General features: G+C 33.7%; 1 protein-coding gene across 1 annotated transcript in view; it reads left to right on the top strand.

Annotated features, from left to right (window-relative positions):
- Positions 1-21,090, top strand: part of LOC143052958 (mothers against decapentaplegic homolog 6-like) — a 37,074-nt gene extending 15,984 nt beyond the window's left edge. The window contains exon 4 of the mRNA XM_076226135.1: positions 17,101-21,090. Coding sequence (XP_076082250.1) covers positions 17,101-17,648 — 548 coding nt within the window. The 3' untranslated portion in view covers positions 17,649-21,090. The remainder of the gene's footprint in view (positions 1-17,100) is intronic.
- The last annotated feature ends 1,598 nt before the right edge of the window (positions 21,091-22,688 follow it).

Here is a 22,688-nt window from a genome sequence, read left to right as displayed (position 1 = left end):
GTGATATGATTTGTGATGTTACTACAATGTACATAGTAAAATAGTATAATATCCATTAGGGGGTAGGGGCCTGACAGTGCAGACTATTGAGGTACATAGACAGCAGTGGTACATCACCGTACATGTATTACTTGTGATATGATTTGTGATGTTAGTAAAATAGTATAATATCCATTAGGGGGTAGGGGCCTGACAGTGCAGACTATTGAGGTACATAGACAGCAGTGGTACATCACCGTACATGTATTACTTGTGATATGATTTGTGATGTTAGTAAAATAGTATAATATCCATTAGGGGGTAGGGGGCTGACAGTGCTGACTATTGAGGTACATAGACAGCAGTGGTACATCACCGTACATGTATTACTTGTGATATGATTTGTGATGTTAGTAAAATAGTATAATATCCATTAGGGGGTAGGGGCCTGACAGTGCAGACTATTGAGGTACATAGACAGCAGTGGTACATCACCGTACATGTATTACTTGTGATATGATTTGTGATGTTAGTAAAATAGTATAATATCCATTAGGGGGTAGGGGGCTGACAGTGCTGACTATTGAGGTACATAGACAGCAGTGGTACATCATCGTACATGTATTACTTGTGATATGATTTGTGATGTTAGTAAAATAGTATAATATCCATTAGGGGGTAGGGGGCTGACAGTGCTGACTATTGAGGTACATAGACAGCAGTGGTACATCACCGTACATGTATTACTTGTGATATGATTTGTGATGTTACTACAATGTACATAGTAAAATAGTATAATATCCATTAGGGGGTAGGGGCTGACAGTGCTGACTATTGAGGTACATAGACAGCAGTGGTACATCACCGTACATGTATTACTTGTGATATGATTTGTGATGTTACTACAATGTACATAGTAAAATAGTATAATATCCATTAGGGGTTAGGGGGCTGACAGTGCTGACTATTGAGGTACATAGACAGCAGTGGTACATCACCGTACATGTATTACTTGTGATATGATTTGTGATGTTACTACAATGTACATAGTAAAATAGTATTATATCCATTAGGGGGTAGGGGCCTGACAGTGCAGACTATTGAGGTACATAGACAGCAGTGGTACATCACCGTACATGTATTACTTGTGATATGATTTGTGATGTTACTACAATGTACATAGTAAAATAGTATAATATCCATTAGGGGGTAGGGGCCTGACAGTGCAGACTATTGAGGTACATAGACAGCAGTGGTACATCACCGTACATGTATTACTTGTGATATGATTTGTGATGTTACTACAATGTACATAGTAAAATAGTATAATATCCATTAGGGGGTAGGGGGCTGACAGTGCTGACTATTGAGGTACATAGACAGCAGTGGTACATCACCGTACATGTATTACTTGTGATATGATTTGTGATGTTACTACAATGTACATAGTAAAATAGTATAATATCCATTAGGGGGTAGGGGGCTGACAGTGCTGACTATTGAGGTACATAGACAGCAGTGGTACATCACCGTACATGTATTACTTGTGATATGATTTGTGATGTTAGTAAAATAGTATAATATCCATTAGGGGGTAGGGGGCTGACAGTGCTGACTATTGAGGTACATAGACAGCAGTGGTACATCACCGTACATGTATTACTTGTGATATGATTTGTGATGTTAGTAAAATAGTATAATATCCATTAGGGGGTAGGGGGCTGACACTGCTGACTATTGTGGTACATAGACAGCAGTGGTACATCACCGTACATGTATTACTTGTGATATGATTTGTGATGTTAGTAAAATAGTATAATATCCATTAGGGGGTAGGGGCCTGACAGTGCAGACTATTGAGGTACATAGACAGCAGTGGTACATCACCATACATGTATTACTTGTGATATGATTTGTGATGTTAGTAAAATAGTATAATATCCATTAGGGGGTAGGGGGCTGACAGTGCAGACTATTGAGGTACATAGACAGCAGTGGTACATCACCGTACATGTATTACTTGTGATATGATTTGTGATGTTACTACAATGTACATAGTAAAATAGTATAATATCCATTAGGGGGTAGGGGGCTGACAGTGCTGACTATTGAGGTACATAGACAGCAGTGGTACATCATCGTACATGTATTACTTGTGATATGATTTGTGATATTACTACAATGTACATAGTAAAATAGTATAATATCCATTAGGGGGTAGGGGGCTGACAGTGCTGACTATTGAGGTACATAGACAGCAGTGGTACATCATCGTACATGTATTACTTGTAATATGATTTGTGATGTTAGTTAAATGTACATAGTAAAATAGTATAATATCCATTAGGGGGTAGGGGGCTGACAGTGCTGACTATTGAGGTACATAGACAGCAGTGGTACATCACCGTACATGTATTACTTGTGATATGATTTGTGATGTTACTACAATGTACATAGTAAAATAGTATTATATCCATTAGGGGGTAGGGGGCTGACAGTGCTGACTATTGAGGTACATAGACAGCAGTGGTACATCATCGTACATGTATTACTTGTAATATGATTTGTGATGTTAGTTAAATGTACATAGTAAAATAGTATAATATCCATTAGGGGGTAGGGGGCTGACAGTGCTGACTATTGAGGTACATAGACAGCAGTGGTACATCACCGTACATGTATTACTTGTAATATGATTTGTGATGTTAGTTAAATGTACATAGTAAAATAGTATAATATCCATTAGGGGGTAGGGGGCTGACAGTGCTGACTATTGAGGTACATAGACAGCAGTGGTACATCATCGTACATGTATTACTTGTGATATGATTTGTGATGTTAGTAAAATAGTATTATATCCATTAGGGGGTAGGGGGCTGACAGTGCTGACTATTGAGGTACATAGACAGCAGTGGTACATCACCGTACATGTATTACTTGTGATATGATTTGTGATGTTACTACAATGTACATAGTAAAATAGTATAATATCCATTAGGGGGTAGGGGCCTGACAGTGCAGACTATTGAGGTACATAGACAGCAGTGGTACATCATCGTACATGTATTACTTGTGATATGATTTGTGATGTTAGTAAAATGTACATAGTAAAATAGTATAATATCCATTAGGGGGTAGGGGGCTGACAGTGCTGACTATTGAGGTACATAGACAGCAGTGGTACATCACCGTACATGTATTACTTGTGATATGATTTGTGATGTTACTACAATGTACATAGTAAAATAGTATAATATCCATTAGGGGGTAGGGGGCTGACAGTGCTGACTATTGAGGTACATAGACAGCAGTGGTACATCACCGTACATGTATTACTTGTGATATGATTTGTGATGTTACTACAATGTACATAGTAAAATAGTATAATATCCATTAGGGGGTAGGGGGCTGACAGTGCTGACTATTGAGGTACATAGACAGCAGTGGTACATCACCGTACATGTATTACTTGTGATATGATTTGTGATGTTACTACAATGTACATAGTAAAATAGTATAATATCCATTAGGGGGTAGGGGGCTGACAGTGCTGACTATTGAGGTACATAGACAGCAGTGGTACATTATCGTACATGTATTACTTGTGATATGATTTGTGATGTTACTACAATGTACATAGTAAAATAGTATAATATCCATTAGGGGGTAGGGGCCTGACAGTGCAGACTATTGAGGTACATAGACAGCAGTGGTACATCACCGTACATGTATTACTTGTGATATGATTTGTGATGTTACTACAATGTACATAGTAAAATAGTATAATATCCATTAGGGGGTAGGGGGCTGACAGTGCTGACTATTGAGGTACATAGACAGCAGTGGTACATCACCGTACATGTATTACTTGTGATATGATTTGTGATGTTACTACAATGTACATAGTAAAATAGTATAATATCCATTAGGGGGTAGGGGGCTGACAGTGCTGACTATTGAGGTACATAGACAGCAGTGGTACATCACCGTACATGTATTACTTGTGATATGATTTGTGATGTTACTACAATGTACATAGTAAAATAGTATAATATCCATTAGGGGGTAGGGGGCTGACAGTGCAGACTATTGAGGTACATAGACAGCAGTGGTACATCATCGTACATGTATTACTTGTGATATGATTTGTGATGTTAGTAAAATAGTATAATATCCATTAGGGGGTAGGGGGCTGACAGTGCTGACTATTGAGGTACATAGACAGCAGTGGTACATCACCGTACATGTATTACTTGTGATATGATTTGTGATGTTACTACAATGTACATAGTAAAATAGTATAATATCCATTAGGGGGTAGGGGGCTGACAGTGCTGACTATTGAGGTACATAGACAGCAGTGGTACATCACCGTACATGTATTACTTGTGATATGATTTGTGATGTTAGTAAAATAGTATAATATCCATTAGGGGGTAGGGGGCTGACAGTGCTGACTATTGAGGTACATAGACAGCAGTGGTACATCACCGTACATGTATTACTTGTGATATGATTTGTGATGTTACTACAATGTACATAGTAAAATAGTATAATATCCATTAGGGGGTAGGGGGCTGACAGTGCTGACTATTGAGGTACATAGACAGCAGTGGTACATCACCGTACATGTATTACTTGTGATATGATTTGTGATGTTACTACAATGTACATAGTAAAATAGTATAATATCCATTAGGGGGTAGGGGCCTGACAGTGCTGACTATTGAGGTACATAGACAGCAGTGGTACATCATCGTACATGTATTACTTGTGATATGATTTGTGATGTTACTACAATGTACATAGTAAAATAGTATAATATCTATTGTTAACCCCTAGGGTCATAAACATCTTTCAATGAATGGAAAATATATACAAAACTTTTTATAAATTTACATATTTTAAATCTGCAAGCCTTCTTTTTAATTTGATTTGCTATGATTTTTGTACAGCAAGAGTTTTAAATTTGACTTATGATAATGGGTGTATGGTATTCAATGTGAATTGTTCAAGGTTTACGACACAAAATCGGAAACTTTTCACCGATAATAGCTCTACAAAAATACACTCCTTCTTTTTGTGACAGTTTTTCTTTTTACAAGTTTAAAGATTTGTATTAGATTAAGAGAACATGTTGTATTTTGGTTGTGTTCAGTGGTGCGCGACATGATATAAAGGTATTTTGTCGCCTGGATAATTTGTCATGTACCTCTGATGTATGACTTTAAGTGACAATAATTGATATTTTAAGGGGGTAATGTAAGGGGGCACAACCTATCTGTGGAAAGTGACAATAATTGATATTTTAAGGGGGTAATGTAAGGGGCACAACCCATCTGTGTAAAGTGACAATAATTGATAGTTTGAGGGGGTAAAGTCAGGGGGCACAACTCATCTGTGTAAAGTGACAATAATTGATATTTTGAGGGGGAAATGTCAGGGGGCACAACTCATCTGCGTAAAGTGACAATAATTGATATTTTGAGGGGGTAATGTAAGGGGGCACAACCCATCTGTGTAAAGTGTCAATAATTGATATTTTGAGGGGGTAATGTAAGGGGGCTCAACTCATCTGTGGAAAGTGTCAATAATTTATATTTTGAGGGGTAATGTAAGGGGGCACAACCCATCTGTGTAAAAAGAGTGACAATAATTGATATTTTGAGGTGGTAATGTCAGGGGGCACAACTCGTTTGCTTAAAGTGACAATAATTGATATTTTGAAGGGTGTATTATGTAAGGGGACACAACTCATCTGTGTAAAGTGACAATAATTGATATTTTGAAGGGGTAATGTAAGGGGACACAACTCATCTGTGTAAAGTGACAATAATTGATATTTTGAAGGGGTATTATGTAAGGGGACACAACTCATCTGTGTAAAGTGACAATAATTGATATTTTGAAGGGGTAATGTAAGGGACACAACTCATCTGTGTAAAGTGACAATAATTGATATTTTGAGGGGGTAATGTAAGGGGACACAACTCATCTGTGTAAAATGACAATAATTGATATTTTGAAGGGGTATTATGTAAGGGGACACAACTTATCTGTGTAAAGTGACAATAATTGATATTTTGAAGGGGTAATGTAAGGGACACAACTCATCTGTGTAAAGTGACAATAATTTATATTTTGAGGGGGTAATGTCAGGGGGCACAACTCGTTTGCGTAAAGTTACAATAATTGATATTTTGAGGGGGAAATGTAAGGGGGGCTGAACTCATAGGTGTAAAGTGACAATAATTGATATTTTGAGGGGATAATGTAAGGGGGCACAACTAATCTGTGTAAAGTGACAATAATTGATATTTTGAAGGGGTAATGTAAGGGGACACAACTCATCTGTGTAAAGTGACAATAATTGATATTTTGAAGGGGTAATGTAAGGGACACAACTCATCTGTGTAAAGTGACAATAATTGATATTTTGAAAAGGTTATTTTAAGGGACAAAACTCTTCCTCTCTTTAAACTCTATGTTGTTGGGTGCCTGGCTCATTTATGTTGATATTTTCTTTGTTCATTTGGAATGCAGAAAATTAGAATTTAAAGACAAATGAACAATTTTGATATTGTAAAAAAAACTTTTAGTGTATTACTAAATTAGCCAGTTGTCAAAGCTGAAAGAATCTCTCATTTCTATTTTTTTTTTATTTCAATAGAAACGCTAAAATAATGTCTGCTTAGTGATATTGTTGGCTTTTTTCAAAACTACCTCTACCCCTTTTTATTGGGAAAATATACGTAATTTTCATCAAATTGGGAATTTTAGAATAAACTATGAATTTGACTGAAACTTCAGTTTACAGACCCCATTTCAAGAGTCAAACCCTGCTTTAAAATAAGACCTCTTTTTGTCAGTGATGATACATAAATAGACCCTCAAATCTGCACATATAGTAATTGTAGGCATGAAAAAAGTATAAATTAGTGTTTTTCAGTTCGAATTTATGCACAATTACTACTGAAACTGCAGTGTTTGGGAAAAAAGTTTTCTTTTTGGGAATAATTTTAAGCCATTTTTTTTTCAAATTGGGATTCTCCTCCAGGGGAAAAAGCCTTTATTCTCCATTAATTTAAGGCAAACAATATCACTGCTGCTAGAAAACTTAAAGTAAGATTTGACTTTTTAGATTTTAATTAAGTTTTCCAGATAAGTTATTGTAAAGACCTCTCAACACATATTAAACATGTTTAAATCTTAGACTTAAAAAGAAGGGTCTTAAAAGTGATAAGAAATTATTATCCTGCTTAAATACCCCATGATAATCCCTCTTGAGTACCCCATCCAAAAATCTTGTATATAGACGCAGACGATGACCATATACTTGTAAATGTCCTAAAACACCGATCCCTTCGTTCCTACATATATATCCGAAGACACGATGGCTACGTTCCTCAGATTTTAATTATCTTATTTGTATAGTATACATACATATATGTAAACAATTACTTTTACGGCTTTTTATTTTACCTGTATGCTATTCATTGTGTTGTACAAATGTAAGCTGGCGTCTTCTGACAAAAAATTAAGTTTTAAAAAAATGTGTCTCAGTTACGATTCTGTGAGAAAACAATATTAATTATTGAGGAATGTACAATATACTTATTACATGTACTATCATAATGGATGAATAAGGGAAAGATTTCATTGTATCAGAGACATATAATAAAAATTGTATTATATGTCTCTGATTGTATTTATGTTCAATATATTTATAACTATCATAATGGAGAATTATAAGGGAGAGATTGAATCGTAGAACAGCCTTTTCTCTTCTTTGTTCTATATTTAAAAAAAATAACTATACAATAAATCTTTCCTCCATTTGTCCTAATTTCTAAAGACAAAATAAATAAAGAGTTTTAATTTTAGAGGATTTTGTTTTATTTTGTAATATTAATTTTCACTAAAAAAATCACCCTCCCATTTCTTTAATTAAATAACCCATTGCAATTGATAACAGTTGGAAAATAATTCTTATTTGTTTTGCTATATATAACTATGGTCATGACATAAAAGAGGGTCCAATACAGGCTCGTAGCCAGGAATTTCCAAGGGGGGTTTGTTGGACTCATGAACTCAACTTTAACAGTCACAATTTGAACAAAACGTTGACTTTAACAGTGCTTTTTTTATTTCAAGGGGGGTTCGGACAGGGGGGGGTCTGGAAGGGTTCGTCCGAACCCCCCCCCGAACCCCCTGGCTACGGGTATGCAATAAAAGAACAAACTTACAAACAAGCAAACAAAATTTCACCACACACACTTACCTTACTGTTTGATTATGAACCTTATTTTATATTGCAAAATTGACTCAAATAACAAGAGGGGGACATAAGAAAGGAAAAAAATTATAACTTTTTTAAAATTTAGAAATTCTTACAGGTGAGTCATAATACCCTATTGTAAATTATAAATAGTAATCTTCACCTGTTAGATTTGACTTTTATTGACCTTGAAGTTTTCTCCAGCAGAAAACACTTCACTTTCTTAAATCTATCTCCCATACTAGATAAACTACCTTCTCTGGGACTAACATCAGGTAAATACCACAGTAGATAGACCAGTGCCTTGGTGAAAAATACATTTTAATGGATTTGAAAGGTCAAAGGTCTTAGGGTCTTACTTTAAATTATATTATCACTCAATTTTCTTTCATTTAAACCTTAGGGGCTCTCCATGGGGGAATCAACTTTTACTTTGCTTATTTAAACAGAGGCCTCATGTGGGGGATTCAACTTTTGCTTTGCATATTTTAATTACTCTCTCCCAGGAAAGCAGTCCCACAGAAATTATAAATGGTTTTGAGTATGTTACATTCCGTATGAGATATTTTGATATTTTGGCCTTACTTTTTTCTAGTGTACTCTGTTCTTTTTGACTGGGATTAAGTTTAGGGTTAGGGTTTTGAGAAAGGTCATAGTGTTCAGTGTTACCTGAGGCTACGCAATTTAAAGATGCAATTATACATATATATATATACAACTCGTCTTAAAGGGGCACTAGCTTCGATATATATAAAAAAATAAAGTATGATTTTTTTTTAAATCAATCATTAATCAAATTGGAATAATGAAATAATAATTTGCTTTTAGCAATCAATTTCCTTTAATTTTGTTGAAATAAGCGATTAAACATAATTTTTGACTGATTCACTTGCAAGTGAAAACGTCATCACATCCAACGGTATTCATGTGAACTTCAAGTTAACCCCTAGCTAGAGATTGACAACGCATGCATTGTACGTGTACTGGTTATTTAAAGAAAAAGAATGTCAACAATGAAAGTGAAACTACAGTAAATCATTTGATTACTAATTCGATGCACATAAAATCATTCTTATATGGTTAAAAACAATGAGAAACATCTATTTTTAATCTATAAAATAAAATCAAACAGACCTATAAAAATGCAATTGCACGTGTTGGTTTAATCTATTCGTATCTTTATTTTTGTTTACATCGCTTATATGGTCATCTGAGGTCAAATCGATAGTTAATTAGATGGCGTCTTGACTAAAATACACACGAAACGAACCTATATATTATCTACCCCATGCTCTGTAAACTGTTTATTTTAGACTTTTGATAGTTTGGATAAATGTTTTACATTGTTATAAACCAAATATGAGAATTTGAGTCAAATCGGTTACAATGAATTTGACAGCTAGTGCCTCTTTAAACAAACCCAACAATGTTCGATCTGTAAATTTGCTTTTGCAAATTTTAGTTATATATTATATATATATACAGATTAGTTTCTGTGTGTACTTTTCTAAACTTGGATGTTGGTGTATGATTGCCAATGAGACAGCTCTCCACAAGAGACCAAATGACCCAGAAACTAACAACTATAGGTCACTGTATGGCCTTCAACAATGAGTAAAGCCCATACCACATAGTTAGCTATAAAAGGTCCTGAAATCACAAATGTAAAACAATTCAAACAATAAAACTAAGGACTTAATTAATGTAAAAAAAAATGAACAAATGATGTTCATTTTAAGGTGCTATTATATTCAAAAATGGTTGGTTGTCCTGAACATGCCTGGACTATTTGCCACTGGACATTAAGCAACTGACAATCAATCAATATAACAGGTTGGATAATAACTGTTAAAGACAACAATGGACAAGTGACTATCTTATCTCAGAGATCCTCCATTAATTTTCACTACTCCGTCACCAACTGTACTTAAAACAAAAGATAAACCACCACTTAAAGATAAAAAGAAAAATCACTTCCACATGGAGCCTAAATTCAAGTTAAAAGGTCTATTTTTAGACGAGGAGCCACTATGTCGGTGTACTGTGTATTCTGTTTGAGGATGATGATTTTTGGCACGTAAACTATGTAACCAGTATATCCTCCCTATATATAGATAAAATCTATCATTATAGGATATCTCTACTTGACTAATAATCTCTGTGGTGTAATCCATAGACATGTCTCCATTATAAATCTGTTAATTCTTTTTATGTTAATTAGGATGACCATTAAACTTATGTCCCAGTTAATTCTTTCTATGCTAATTAGGTTAAAAATATTAAAGTACATCTAATATACAATGTATGTACTTCTAAAAAAGTCTTATATTTGGCAAGGGAACTATAATGGAATGAATTTTAACAATACTAGAATACTGGGTGTACTAAAGATTACAATTAACTGTGCTTTGTTAAGGCACAACTATTAAACACTTCATCGACAAAATTTTGGATTTGTCAAACAACTACTACTACTGGGGGTGTTTCAGGACTTTCAACACCGATGTTGGTCTCGCCTAGTCAGTTTGGCAAACATGATTTAATTGTTCAGAAATGTACTTATAACATTATTTGGCAGAGTTAGGGAGTTTTTATATGGTTTGAGTTACATGTCCTTCATTTAAATGATTTTTTGTACCCCAATTAAAGATATGACCCAAAAGTTAAATAGACATAAAATTGAGACAGACTTTATAGCTATTAGAGCTGAAATCATTACTAATGGGTTATAATTGCTTAATGTTCAGTCACAAATATTTGATGTATATCGAGTTATTCTGATAGGTAAGAACGTTGATCTAACCAGCCATCCATTAATTGGTACTCATCTAAAACTTATATATATTATATTATATATATATTGTTCAATATTCACCCTATACCGAAATAGATATAGGTACAAATAAGTTATTCATTTACTAAACTTAAAATATGCATTTCTATTATATATATCACATTTACACCAATTAGAAAGAAAAAAACATACATTGCATGATAATTTGATGTGAAGGCTTTTAATTTAATTTACTCAATTGTAAATATGAGGACACTAGTGTGGAATTGTTAAATGGAGTTATGTCTCTTGATAAAATAAATTTGTTTTCACAACAGAACTTGACTATTTAATAGGATTAAAAGCTACTTGACTTGGGATTGGAAAGAAAATATTAATTTATTCATTTGACTGAATGTATTTTAAATCTAATAACCTAACAAAAGATCCCATTCTTCAAGCTACTTTAAGTTATAAATAAAACGACTTGTTATATCAACGATTCTGTAACATACATCAAGTGTTATTTTTTCTCATTTTAAATCTCCGATCTTCCAGGATTATAGATTTGTTTTAAGGAAGAGTGTTGGAATCATTCCATGAATTATCAGGGGTACCAGTCAAATGTTTGAACTGTTCTTTGTTTTATCACTTCTTTGTTTTAACCAGGCCTAATTTGGTTTATTTTATGCAGTTTTCAAATACATGTAACTGTATATGTCAATTTTTGTTTACATTAATTAAAATACAAGTATCAAATATCATAAGGGAGCTACCATTTGATTTTTATGGGGGGGGCTAGGATGAAATTTGAAAAAAATAGGCAGGACAGGAGTTTTGAGTAAAAAAAGAGGCAGGATGAGAAACTTGTTAAAAAAAAAAAAAAAGGCAGGATGACAATTTGTGTAAAAAAAGTCAGGATAAACTAGTAAAAAAAAAAAGGCAGGACCGAATAGAGTAAAAAATAAAAAGGCAAGACAGAGATTACAACTAAAAAAAAAAGCAGGACAGAATTTTTCATCCTAGCCCCCAGAAAAATCAAATGGTAGCTCCCTAATGCAAGTTTTTATTGGGTTCATGTAATTTTATGATGTTGTCATCCTCTGTATTATTATTGTCCATTAAAGACACATTGGTTTCATACTTCATTGGGAAGGCTGGGATTGAGTTTGGGGGTAAATGTTCTAAATGGGGGGATTTGTTTATTTTCTAGATATATTTTTTAAATCTTTGACTACATTTATTTTGTGTCAGAAACCTAATATTATGACAAAAATTTGATCAAATTCCAAATTCAGACAGTATCAAGATTGCATAGGGTGCCCAAATTTGCCTTAACTCTTCAGGGGTGGTGCTCAGTGAATCATTTTAGCATTGCGATACTGACAAACTCATCTTTTCACATAAATAAAAAATCTTGCAATATTTTCTAATCCAACAGTATGCTAGTTTGGAGTATTTGTCTAAATTCCTATACTTTATGTTAAAGTCTAGATATCAAGCCCAGTGAAGTATTTGTCTAAATTCCTATACTTGTGTTAAAGTCAAGATATCAAGCCCAGTGAAGTCTATGTCTAAATTCCTATATTTGTGTTAAAGTCTTAGATATCAAGCCCAATGAAGTCTTGGTCTAAATTCCTATACGTGTGTTAAAGTCTAGATATCAAGCCCAGTGAAGTCTTTGTCTAAATTCCAATACTTGTGGTAAAATCTAGATATCAAGCCCAATGAAGTCTTGGTCTAAATTCATATAAGTGTGTTAAAGTCTAGATATCATGCCCAGTGAAGTCTTTGTCTAAATTCCAATACTTGTGGTAAAATCTAGATATCAAGCCCAATGAAGTCTTGGTCTAAATTCCTATACTTGTGTAAAAGTCTAGATATCAAGCCCAGTGACATCTTTGTCTAAATTCCTATACTTGTGTTAAAGTCTAGATATCAAGCCCAGTGAAGTCTTCGTCTAAATTCCTATACTTGTGGTAAAATCTAGATATCAAGCCCAATGAAGTCTTGGTCTAAATTCCTATACTTGTGTAAAAGTCTATATATCAAGCCCAGTGAAATCTTTGTCTAAATTCCTATACTTTTAGCCCAGTGAAAATGGTGCAGTCTTCGTTTAAATTCCTATACTTTTATTTGTCTAGATATCCCAGTGCATTGTTAGTTGTGATATTTACACTGACTTTCTTTACAATTGACAATATTCTTCTTATTTCACAAAGATCCATAAATTTCAATGTAATGATCTTCTCTCAACAGAGAAATCAAATATAATTACAACTCTTATAGATTACCGTGCAATCGTCAACTCCTATAAATCATTGTCTTTATTGACACGATGTCTTTGTTTGTAGTCAAAATATCGTAAATTTAAATCGTGCAAACAATTTTATGATTGTTTTAACTTTCTGCATAGAAATCTTTGACATTGTTAGATTTAGAAATAAGAAGATGTGGTATGATTACAAAAGTTACATATTGCTATCCATGCATCGAAGACCAAAGATGTGATTTAATCCACAAGTTATTGTAATGTCTCAGGTGTTGATTCAGGATTTTGAAAGGGGGGCCTAGTTACCCAACGTTTGAACTGATGCTAGTAAAAAGTATATATGCATATATCATATATGTATCACTGTAAGGGTGTCCCCTCTTAAATCAGCAGCTCTGCTCTCAGTGTTACTGATGTATACCTGGTAACCCACTCCCACAACCTTTAGTCCAGAAATTGTATAGCCTTCAAGATTACTGATGTGCACTCTGTATCCCACTGCTGCAACCTTTACTTCCGGAAATTGTATAGCCTTCAAGATTACTGATATGCACCTGGTACCCCACTCCTACAACCTTTAGTACAGAAATTCTATAGCCTTCAAGATTACTGATGTGCACTCTGTATCCCACTCCTACAACCTTTACTTCCGGAAATTTCATAGCCTTCAAGATTACTGATGTGCACTCTGTACCCCACTCCACCAACCTTTACTTTCAGAAATTGTATAGCCTTCAAGATTACTGATGTGCACCCTGTAGCCCACTCCACCAACCTTTACTTCCATAAACTGTATAGCCTTCATGATTACTGATGTGCACCCTGTACCCCACTACACCAACCTTTACTTTCAGAAATTGTATAGCCTTCAAGATTACTGATGTGCACCCTGTACCCTACTCCACCAACCTTAATTCCAGAAATTATATAGCCTTCAAGATTACTGATGTGCACCCTGTACCCCACTCCACAAACCTTTACTTCCAGAAATTGTATAGCCTTCAAGATTACTGATGTGCACCCTATACCCTACTCCACCAAATTTAATTCCAGAAATTTATAGCCTTCAAGATTTCTGATGTGCACCCTGTACACCACTCCAACCTTTAGTCCAGAAATTGTATTGACCACTATAATTTACATTTGATGTTTTGATATCTTGTAATGTACAGACAAGTAAACCGCAGGTAGACAACACACTCCTACCATTCTGGCTGTCTCTCAATAACATTTGTACAAACATCTATGTGTATCACGACTTACAAGCAAAAAATCAGTATACTATATATCTCTGGAGCCAGTGTTAGCTAGACAACACACCTTTAAGCTTGATTAGGTCACCTCAAGGCATGGCCAGAATAAGTCATTTACCTTGCTCACACAAAATAACAGGTTACAAGAAGGAAAATTAGCAGCAAAAAGTTAGCTCAAACCTAAACTTATAAGTTTTAAAACTCTAAGCCCTTTCTGTTTAATAATTCAAAAAAATCAAAATCAAAATAGCATGTTCAACTTTTTTCAATTTTTATTCCCATGTCTTTAAAAGTGTGTAGTTTGTAGTTTATATTAAAACAACTTCAGATTTTAAGATTAAGAATCTGTGTATAGTAACTGACGACATCGATGTAGGATAAAAAAAAATAATTCAGATAGTTTTTTCACTGACCCCCCCTACCCCCCTCTTAACTTGATTTGGGAAAAATTGATTGACCAATAAGGATAAATTTAAAATCAATGTCAATTAAACAAAACTTGCAGCAATTTTGACCCCACCCCCAAACTATTTGAATTAAGTTTTTTATCCTTTGTTGATTTTTTGTTGTGGTCCCACAATGACCAATCAATCAATGATTACTTTATAACTGGTGAGATAATGAATATTATAACATGCTACTGACATGATTTTAATGATAGAAATGATAGTAACATACAAACAGATATCATGAATACCTATAGAAAATAAATACAGATGATAGATCTGGTGGTTTTAAAGAACAGCATTATGTATTATTTCGTGATATTACTGTTATTTTTGACAATCAAAACATTCTTCACATTATTGTAGAAAAAATGGCCATCATTTAAAATCAACCACAATTTTTTATACCCACATTTTGCCTTTTAAAAATTTATAGTATTATCTGTGTCAGTAACCTGACCACCCCTTTTGGATTAGTAAATGGACTGTTCCATTGGAGCCAGTTTTATGCTATGAAGTATAGTGTTGTTTGTAAAGGAATGTATGGCGCCCACTACACAATTTATAGGGTTTACTTACAGGTTGTGTGGAGACTTCTTGTAAATTAGCTGGACTCAAAAAATTGTTTAGGATTAATTATACTAATCAGTCTGTTATGGTTAAAACATTAAAGAAATGACTTTGTGTACATAAATGACTATGTATAAAGAAATTACTATGTGTGAGTTACATTCCACACTTTACTATTATTTATATATATAAATATAATAGTTGTTCTGGATACAAAAGGGGGGTTCCCCCCTGTTTTGAACAGTCAATGCTTTTAAATGGGAACATATAGTTTGAACCCCCCTTTTTAAAATCTCTGGATCAACCCCTGATATCTCAATGAGGCTTAAGTTTAAAACTAATTCTGCAATAAAATAGTCTTTGCTTTATAATTATATAAGTAGTTCCCCCTTAATTAAACTATTATTTGTCTTCAGTTTATAATTCTATTGCTCACTTATTTGGTAAGACAGGCTCGTAAGTTGTCTTTATAGGATAAAAGATGCTCTGTCTCTTAAATATATTCAAAATTCAATGTGAAAAGTGTTTCATAATTTGTACTTGTTTGAGCCTCATATCTCTTGAGCCTCACATGTTTCTCTGTTGCACCTGATGCATGTAGGCACACCACTAGACCTATACAGTGTTATAAGAAGCCATGTCATATTTCTTTAGTTTTAGCCAAAAATATGATTACTTTTCTATCTGATTGAGATAGCATGAACTGATATTACTGTGAATCACCTCTGGTGTGTAGCACCTCTGTTCTGGAGCACCTCTGTTCTGTAGCACCTCTGTCCTGGAGCACCTCTGTTCTGGAGCAGTGGTCAATGGAGGTTTGGGATAATCTTTACATATTTGTTGCCAAGTTTTATTGTTTCAATTATTAAAAATAAAAAATTGCACCAGAAAAAAAAGAGACCTGAAATATTAAAAATTTGGAGCGATACAGGTTGAGATAAAAACAAAATGAGTAGATGATGACCTATTATTATTATTACTGGTCAGTGTCTGAGGTGTTTCATTAAATCACAATATAGGATTAAAATTTATCATATGCTAACTAGAAATGTTCCTCTGGTAGAGAGTCCCACAACTAGATTATCTCCCCTCCCCATCTCCAGTCCCCATTTCCAATAAAACCCATCTCCACTCCCCATCTCCAATAAAACCCAAGTGAAGGAATATGAAATTACCAACTGATATATAGAGCCACATTTTCAAAGTGGACTTAACTATTTCATTTGGCTTCATATCTTCCACCAAACAAACATACATAACATACAGTTAATTACTGATAAAGTCAGTATCAAAAAGGAAAAGGCCATAATTCAATTCAATTCAATAAAACTTTCGAGCAACATTTTTGTACTCAGACTCGAGAATCAACCAATCAAAATATAAAATTTGGTGTTTCGAGCATGATTTTTGTGCTCCAAGCACTGAGCGAAGTTTTATGACTTCAACCCCTGGATATTATTCTATATACATGAACCTTACTCTTTCTTTATAACATATAACACCATGTAACAATTTCTTTATCTTTTCAGATGATTCAATGTCGTCTAACAATGGTTGTGTACGAGGACCACATTGGTGTACGGTAGCGTACTGGGAATTACGACAGCGTGTAGGACGTTTGTATATGGTGTACGACCCTAATGTTAATATATTTCAATCACTACCTCAAGGGGATGGACTGTCCCTGGAATTACTTCAGAAAGAGGCCGAAACTGATTCAGTAAAACGAACTCGTGATAAGATAGGTATAGGCGTTGTGTTGAGTCGTGAGGATGATGGAGTATGGCTTTATAACCGCTCACAATTCCCCGTGTTTGTCAACTCGCCTACTCTAGAGAATATTCATTCAAGAACGTTGCCTGTTTTAAAACTATTGCCCGGATATTCAATCAAAATATTTGACTATGATAGTGTGCGGCTGTTAAAACAGTTAACAGACAAACGATACCTGGACGGACCTTTTGACCCAGCGTCTGTCAGGATTAGTTTTGCCAAAGGCTGGGGTCCTAACTACCATAGACAGTTTATAACTTCATGTCCGGCTTGGCTGGAAGTTTTAATGACTATTGATAGGTGATAGTTCTAGAGGTCACATGTACTTTTAACATTCAATGTAAAAAAATAACTTACACTTTCTTATTGAGTTGGGATTATTTGAAATGTTGGACAAAGGGAAGGAACTCTTGTTGTTTTTGAATGATTAAATTTTACTTGTTATGTTTTTTTTTATTTGTTTTAAAGACTACTAAATTTAAATCTTAATATTTTTGTTGTTGATTTTAAAAAAGAAAAGATTTGCATTCTTTGTTATATAATTTAGCCTGTATAAGACAGTGTAAGTTATTTTTAGAATCTTCCAGGTTTAAGACAATTACATAGTTAGTTCCAGAGAAATTATCTGTCTGTCTAGTCTTTACACTTAACCTTCTAAATGTAAATAGAAATGGGTATACTGTCACATGATTGTTTTATTTTATTCAATAAGAGGGTTCACTAGGGGTTTTTTCCTTTGTTTAGGGGGTTCAATCAGGGTTTATAGGTAAAACTATATTACTGATATGAAATAAGAAAATGTTGTGTAAAGAAATACTTAAAATGATTAAGTTTCTTTCATTTGGAATTATTGTTCTTCATAATCTAAGTCTTTATAGATTTAGAAAGTTTGGTTTATCCTGCATTTATCCTGTGAGTAAAACATTTGGTTCATTTCTAACCTTGGGTAAACCATTTGTTTTCTATAATTTTACTTGTAAAGGGCATTTTACCATGGCAACACTTACTTTTTCTGGAACAATCTTTGTAAACTTAGGGCATTTATAATATGTTTAGTTACCTCTTTTTGAAGACTAAGGGAAGTAATTCTGTGCTACATTGATTTAACTTACTTCAACGCTATATTGATTTATTTCAGTTCAAACTTTTCTGGCTTATACTGTTTTAGTAACTGAGAAACACTATTTGTTGTATGGCTGTATTCAAACTTTGAATGTCAATTTTTTTTTTACAATATTACAGTTGATTTTTATACTTTCAAAGCAGAGTTACTCCCCTTTGTAATGTCTTCTTTAGATAAGATATAGCGTTACAGAGTTATTCCCCTTTGTAATGCCTTCTTTAGATAAGATATAGTGTTAACAGATTGTATACTGAAGTAAACTCAGGTTTCTATTGAATACTTAATATTGTGCCATTTTTGTTGATTTTTGTCATTGATGTTAATATGGTCTAAGGGAGGCAAATCCATTCATTGATTTTCGTTATTTCAGCCTTTTATACATGTATAATCAATTTCCGCATCACTACCTTGATAATATATCATATACATTGACCTAATGCATTCAATATTTTTTGAAATTTCAGGTTAAATTTGAGTGTACACAAGTGAATGAATCAAACTTTCCTTCTTGGGGTCGCCTCCCTTTGACCATATTAACATTCATTTAAGATGTAGTATATCTAAGTGGTAAATAATACACACACATATGTCATTTAATAAATGTATCAGAATTTAGACAGTTTGAATAGGCCATGTAATATTTGTCACTGGATATTAGGCAACCTTTAATCAACATAGATATTAATGTCTACGACTTGTTAAGAATTAACTTTTACACTTCCCAGGTTAAAGAGACATTTTTTTACATATAAAGCATCAGCCTTCATATGATGTTCTAGATCTTAATGCATTCTGGGTAATATTTTTATTATTTTTGGATGATTCAGGAGGTTGTGATACACATAATGGTCAAAGGGAAATAACTCCCATGATTAAAATAGAATTAGGCTGGGGAATAATCTATGGTTTTGATACACATGTATAACAGTTATTTGGAAAAAAATAATTAGTCAAGAAATTTGATACCTAATAATTTGTGAATGAGTAGATTGAATTTCATTTAAGATATATAATTTTGATGTTGTTTGTAAGAAGATAGAAAGTTTGAAATAATTATGGTCTGATCTTACATACACAATTTAATATTTCAATGCAGAAAAATAAGTTCTTACACATATTTAAGTCACTATTATGCTATAGGTACATTATAACAATACTGTTTTAGGATCTTGTTTGCTTCAATTACATTAAAGCATCAAAATGGCTTTTTTTCTAATGGTTGAAATCCTATTTAGAATTTTTGGTGAAAAATTATTTTTGTATTTTGTTTTATTAAGCATCCTTCCTTTCAACTATGTGTGTGTTGTAGACTAATGAAATCAACATTTAGAAAATTTGGTAGCCACAAAATTAAAATAGCGATGAAGAGATATTAAAAATATGTTTTTATTTTGAATTCACTATTTTGTAAAATCATCCTACGGTACAGTTGATGCAGTTAAATTTCTAAAAGTGCTAATTTTTATAATTTGTATGTTCGTGATGCTCTATTTGACATTTTAAAGATACTCTTACACCAACTTGGAAATCAACCAATCAAATTACAGAATCAGTTATTTTTATCATAACATTTGTCAATAATAAAGCCAAAAAAAATGGAGAAAAGAGAAACATTGGGTGATAAGATATAAAGAATAGAAAATAATGACCTAAACAATCTAAGATGGTAGTAATGAATACCCTGTATAGAACCTCATTAAAATATGGAATACACAATGAGTGTGAGAAAGTTGTGTGTACATGTGTGTTCTATTTATAGCATTGTATCATTCAAAACTATAAAAACCATAAACTTCAGCAAAGATATACAGTTTTACCTCAAAATATATTTGTTAAGATTTGATTTAAATTTAAGGGGTACCTGACGGTGAAGGGGAAATAACTCTCTGTAGATCAACATAATGTTTTGATAGTAGTGTAAAATCATTACATGTTTTAACACAGATTAACTAATTTAAAACAGAATCATGTTACTTAAAGTTATTTTGTTTTGCATATATTTTTGGAAAAGAAAATTTTAAGAATTTTTACATTAAAAAAAAAAGGAATTTTGAAGGTATGGATAGTTTTTAAAGAGGGTAGAAAACGGGTTCCCTACCCCAACATTACTTTGGCATGTAAATATTTTAACTTTCACAAAATTATTCATTTTTCTTTAACAATATCTTGAAAAAAAATATGATCTGTGGAATGACTTTACATTTGTATTCTCATATGATCCTCAAAATGGTTACAAGGAGGAGTCCTATGCTTCATAAATACTTCAGATAACAACAAGGGGGAGTTAAATAAATACTATCCCCGCCATTGTTAAATGTTCTTTTGTACCCCCTCAGGTACCCCCTTAATAATGCATAACTGTTATGATTGTACGTTAAAGAGATAAATGTTTGTTTGTTGGTGAAGATGTTATAGGAGTATATTGTAGGTTGACTGTTTGTGTGACTGTTTGTTGGTGAAGATGTTATAGGAGTATATTGTAGGTTGACTGTTTGTGTGACTGTTTGTTGGTTAAGATGTTATATAACTGTACACTGATATATGTTAGAGTGGCTCTGTTAGAGTGGCTCTGTTAGAGTGGCTCTGTCTGACAAGAGTCGAAAATAAAATGAAAATACCATTACATATTCTTTCTCATTTATTAGTTTCAAGGTCTGTTAATTCAGAAATTATTTCATGGATTTGGTATTGTGAATTTTGGGAAAATGGACCTTATATAACCTTCCAATAATTTCTGAATTAACAGTAGATAATTGAGATAGCACAACAATATATGATACTTGATTTAGGGGCCTAGGTGGCAGAATGGTTCACTAACATGTCAGCACAAACCCAAAAACATGTTTTCATTGAGACAAAGATTAAAGGGTGTCGTCAATATCAAGATATTAACTTGGAATGTCATGTGGCAGATGTGCTCTACTCTAAATAGTCATGGTTTTCTTTGGGTACTCCAACTTCCGCCACCAATGAAAACTGACTGCAACAAATTTGCACAATAGCCTTCATCAAAACATTTAACAATGCTATTTTTAAATTGGTCTTCATCATGCAAACGATTTTAAAATTTGTATTTGCTGATTCACTGTTAAACTCTCAGTATTAACGAGTAAGAGCAAAGACAATTGTGAATGGAGTTGGAATAATGTGGCAAGGTAGAGTGACATGATTAATGAGTAAGAGCAAAGACAATTGTGAATGGAGTCAGAATAATGTGGCGAAGGTAGAGTGACATGATTAACGAGTAAGAGCAAAGACAATTGTGAATGGAGTCGGAATAATGTGGCGAAGGTAGAGTGACAGGATTAACGAGTAAGAGCAAAGACAATTGTGAATGGAGTCGGAATAATGTGGCAAGGTAGAGTGACATGATTAACGAGTAAGAGCAAAGACAATTGTGAATGGAGTCGGAATAATGTGGCAAGGTAGAGTGACATGATTAACGAGTAAGAGCAAAGACAATTGTGAATGGAGTCAGAATAATGTGGCAAGGTAGAGTAACATGATTAATGAGTAAGAGCAAAGACAATTGTGAATGGAGTCAGAATAATGTGGCGACGGTAGAGTGACATGATTAACGAGTAAGAGCAAAGACAATTGTGAATGGAGTCGGAATAATGTGGCAAGGTAGAGTGACATGATTAACGAGTAAGAGCAAAGACAATTGTGAATGGAGTCGGAATAATGTGGCGAAGGTAGAGTGACATGGTTAACGAGTAAGAGCAAAGACAATTGTGAATGGAGTCAGAATAATGTGGCAAGGTAGAGTAACATGATTAATGAGTAAGAGCAAAGACAATTGTGAATGGAGTCAGAATAATGTGGCGACGGTAGAGTGACATGATTAACGAGTAAGAGCAAAGACAATTGTGAATGGAGTCAGAATAATGTGGCGAAGGTAGAGTGACATGATTAACGAGTAAGAGCAAAGACAATTGTGAATGGAGTCAGAATAATGTGGCGAAGGTAGAGTGACATGATTAACGAGTAAGAGCAAAGACAATTGTGAATGGAGTCAGAATAATGTGGCGAAGGTAGAGTAACATGATTAATGAGTAAGAGCAAAGACAATTGTGAATGGAGTTGGAATAATGTGGCAAGTTGGAGTGACATGATTAACGAGTAAGAGCAAAGACAATTGTGAATGGAGTCAGAATAATGTGGCGAAGGTAGAGTGACATGATTAACGAGTAAGAGCAAAGACAATTGTGGATGGAGTCA

The sequence above is a fragment of the Mytilus galloprovincialis genome, chromosome 11 (assembly GCF_965363235.1).
Source record: "Mytilus galloprovincialis chromosome 11, xbMytGall1.hap1.1, whole genome shotgun sequence".
Taxonomy (NCBI): Eukaryota; Metazoa; Mollusca; class Bivalvia; order Mytilida; family Mytilidae; genus Mytilus; species Mytilus galloprovincialis.
Note: the sequence above shows the minus strand (reverse complement) of the source record. Positions and strands in the feature narration are given on the sequence as shown.